Genomic DNA, 252 nt, shown 5'->3' on the forward strand with positions numbered 1-252 from the left:
ATTCAATTAACGAATCAAATCCGAAAGTACTTACGCCATCTATATCGTGTGCAGTGAAGGTCGCCAGGAGTGTCCCCGTGGGCGTATCCTCAGGTAACGTGAAATGGGCGTAGTCGTGGGTGAACACAGGTGAGTTGTCGTTATCATCTACAAGACTGAGGTTCACCCAGGCGCCGTCCACGTGGTATTTGTCAAGCCACCCGGCCTCTCCCTGTGGGCGTGAGACAGACGGGTTAATGTGGGGGGAGGGGA

At 54.0% G+C, this 252-nt stretch overlaps 1 protein-coding gene across 1 annotated transcript in view; it reads right to left on the reverse strand.

Annotated features, from left to right (window-relative positions):
- LOC119586686 (putative neural-cadherin 2) overlaps window positions 1-252 on the reverse strand; it is a 43,803-nt gene that overhangs the window by 7,620 nt on the left and 35,931 nt on the right. The window contains exon 11 of the mRNA XM_037935418.1: window positions 35-211. Coding sequence (XP_037791346.1) covers window positions 35-211 — 177 coding nt within the window. The remainder of the gene's footprint in view (window positions 1-34; window positions 212-252) is intronic.

The sequence above is a fragment of the Penaeus monodon genome, chromosome 21 (assembly GCF_015228065.2).
Source record: "Penaeus monodon isolate SGIC_2016 chromosome 21, NSTDA_Pmon_1, whole genome shotgun sequence".
NCBI classification, from domain to species: Eukaryota; Metazoa; Arthropoda; class Malacostraca; order Decapoda; family Penaeidae; genus Penaeus; species Penaeus monodon.